The sequence below is a fragment of the Mus pahari genome, chromosome 16, assembly GCF_900095145.1.
Source record: "Mus pahari chromosome 16, PAHARI_EIJ_v1.1, whole genome shotgun sequence".
Lineage (NCBI taxonomy): Eukaryota > Metazoa > Chordata > Mammalia > Rodentia > Muridae > Mus > Mus pahari.
Genome location: NC_034605.1, coordinates 27,919,719 through 27,921,733, shown reverse-complemented (window position 1 = coordinate 27,921,733; position 2,015 = coordinate 27,919,719). Strand labels below are relative to the sequence as shown.

At 43.0% G+C, this 2,015-nt stretch overlaps 1 protein-coding gene across 1 annotated transcript in view; it reads left to right on the top strand.

The window, feature by feature from the left end:
* Scgn (secretagogin, EF-hand calcium binding protein) overlaps positions 1-2,015 on the top strand; it is a 40,028-nt gene that overhangs the window by 8,107 nt on the left and 29,906 nt on the right. Inside the window, exon 3 of the mRNA XM_021216051.2 lies at positions 1,436-1,528. Within this exon, the coding sequence (XP_021071710.1) occupies positions 1,436-1,528 (93 nt within the window). The remainder of the gene's footprint in view (positions 1-1,435; positions 1,529-2,015) is intronic.

Below are 2,015 nucleotides of genomic sequence, written 5' to 3'. Positions count from 1 at the left end.
CACACACACACACACACACACACACACACACACATGTCAAAGAAGAAAATGTCAGGATTCTGGGAGTAAAGCCAAGGGCTTCAAGGTACAGGGACATTCTTCTGTTTCCCATAGCTGTCGGGAAGACTTGTGAGCTGCTCTTTATGGAAGAGCCTAGCTTTATGCTCATCTCCTGCCTGTTTCTCCCCAATTTGTATTTCCTTGCCAGTCCCCTATGTTCTGAACTCCATCTAGGCAGTTTCCCTTCCTACCATCTCAGATCCTCACCATGGGGACACCTCTCAAAGAGAAGTCCAGTGGAAGGACAATCAGGACAAAGATGCCCTCTGGCAACCTGCAATGGAGGACACAGGCCAGGCCTGTCTTGCTATCATGTTCCAGGGACTGGCATTTTGTGTGACAAGTATGTGGGGTGCTCAATAGAAATCAGTGTGCCTTGGGTTTGTACCGGGGGCCAAATCTGAGTTGGGCTAATTTGTTTTGGGGCATCCTGTTCTGGATAAGACAGGAATAATTCCAGACTTTTTTTTTTATTTGAAGACTTTTATTTCTCAGTATCTACCACCATTCTCGAGAATTTCAAGTGAGGAAGGGTGGCATCTGGGTTAGTCCAAGGCCAACAAGCAACTTCCCTGGACATAAGGAGATGAGTGAGGTTTCCAGGGGGCCCTCCAGAGGCTGAGTCAACCTTACCACCGCACTAGCGTGGATGGTAGATATTCAGGTCACACCCCTTTCTGGCCCTGGTAATTCATAGCTGATGGACTTGGAGCCTTCTGAGAACAATGTTAAGGAGAAATAATCTAGCATAAATTCCAATACCTATGGACTCAGGATTAGGCAACATTTGGGTCACCTCTACCTAGGCTCTTGCGTGCCAATTCCTTCCTCACTGCTAATTGTATGTCATATTCCCTGTACTAACCTTGACCTCTCTAGAGAAGATGAGTGAAGAGGAACAGATATGTAGGAAATGTTATACATGGGAGGAGCTGGGATTCCTTCGGGTAATTCAGCAGCTACGTTACCTCTTTGTGCTCCTTTTTGATTATTTTCCTCTTATATGTATTTTGCCCTAAGAGAAAAAGCCTTCAAAGCTGGACTGTTTATTTAAAAAAAAAAAAAGTAAAACCTCTGAATTCTTGCAAAGAACTCTTATATATTAATTATAACCCAGTCTTTTCTTTCACCCAAATAGATAGTATTTAAACATGTCCTTTTAGTACCCACTGTAGTTTCTAAGCTTCTCTAACATCCACTTTACGTAGGGAAGATATTGACAGATGGCTGATTGATCAAGAAATGTCTGTCACTGCTCTGTCTTCTGGAAAAGACAAAATCATTAAATGTTTAGAGCAACCTGGAAATCAAACTGCATGCTTTGAATGCTTGGGGTCATGGTGGCTTTAACATTGCTATACATGGTTTGTTTCAGGACACTCTTATGGAAGAAAATGTGCAGAAAGTAAAAGAACAGTTGATGACCGGCCATGACGTCTCTAAGGAAGGCCGCATACTGATGAAAGAGGTAGTTCCATGTATACATATCGTGCCCTGTTTTCATGAGCAGCCATTTCCTTAAAACAAAACAAAACAAACAAACAAACAAAAAAACAATGGAAGCCAGACAAGCTAACTCATATCTGGCATCCTATCATTCCGGATGCTGAGGCAGGAGGACTGCTGCCACTTCAAAACCAGCCTGAGTTCCAGGTCAGCTTGGGTTACAGAGGAACACCTTGCCTCAAAACAACAAAACCACCAAGAACAGCAACAGAAAAGACAGCAACATCTTGCAATCAACTGAGAAATCAGATTTTTTTTTTTACAAGGCTGTTGAATTAGAAAATATTTTTGAAATAACCTTTCTTTTGTTATCCACTTAATAGTAAAGAATCTTGTGCTGGGAGTGATGGTGCACACCTTTAATCCCAGCACTCGGGAGGCAGAGGCAGGTGGATTTCTGAGTTTGAGGCCAGCCTGGTCTACAAAGTGAGTTCCAGGACAGCCAGGGC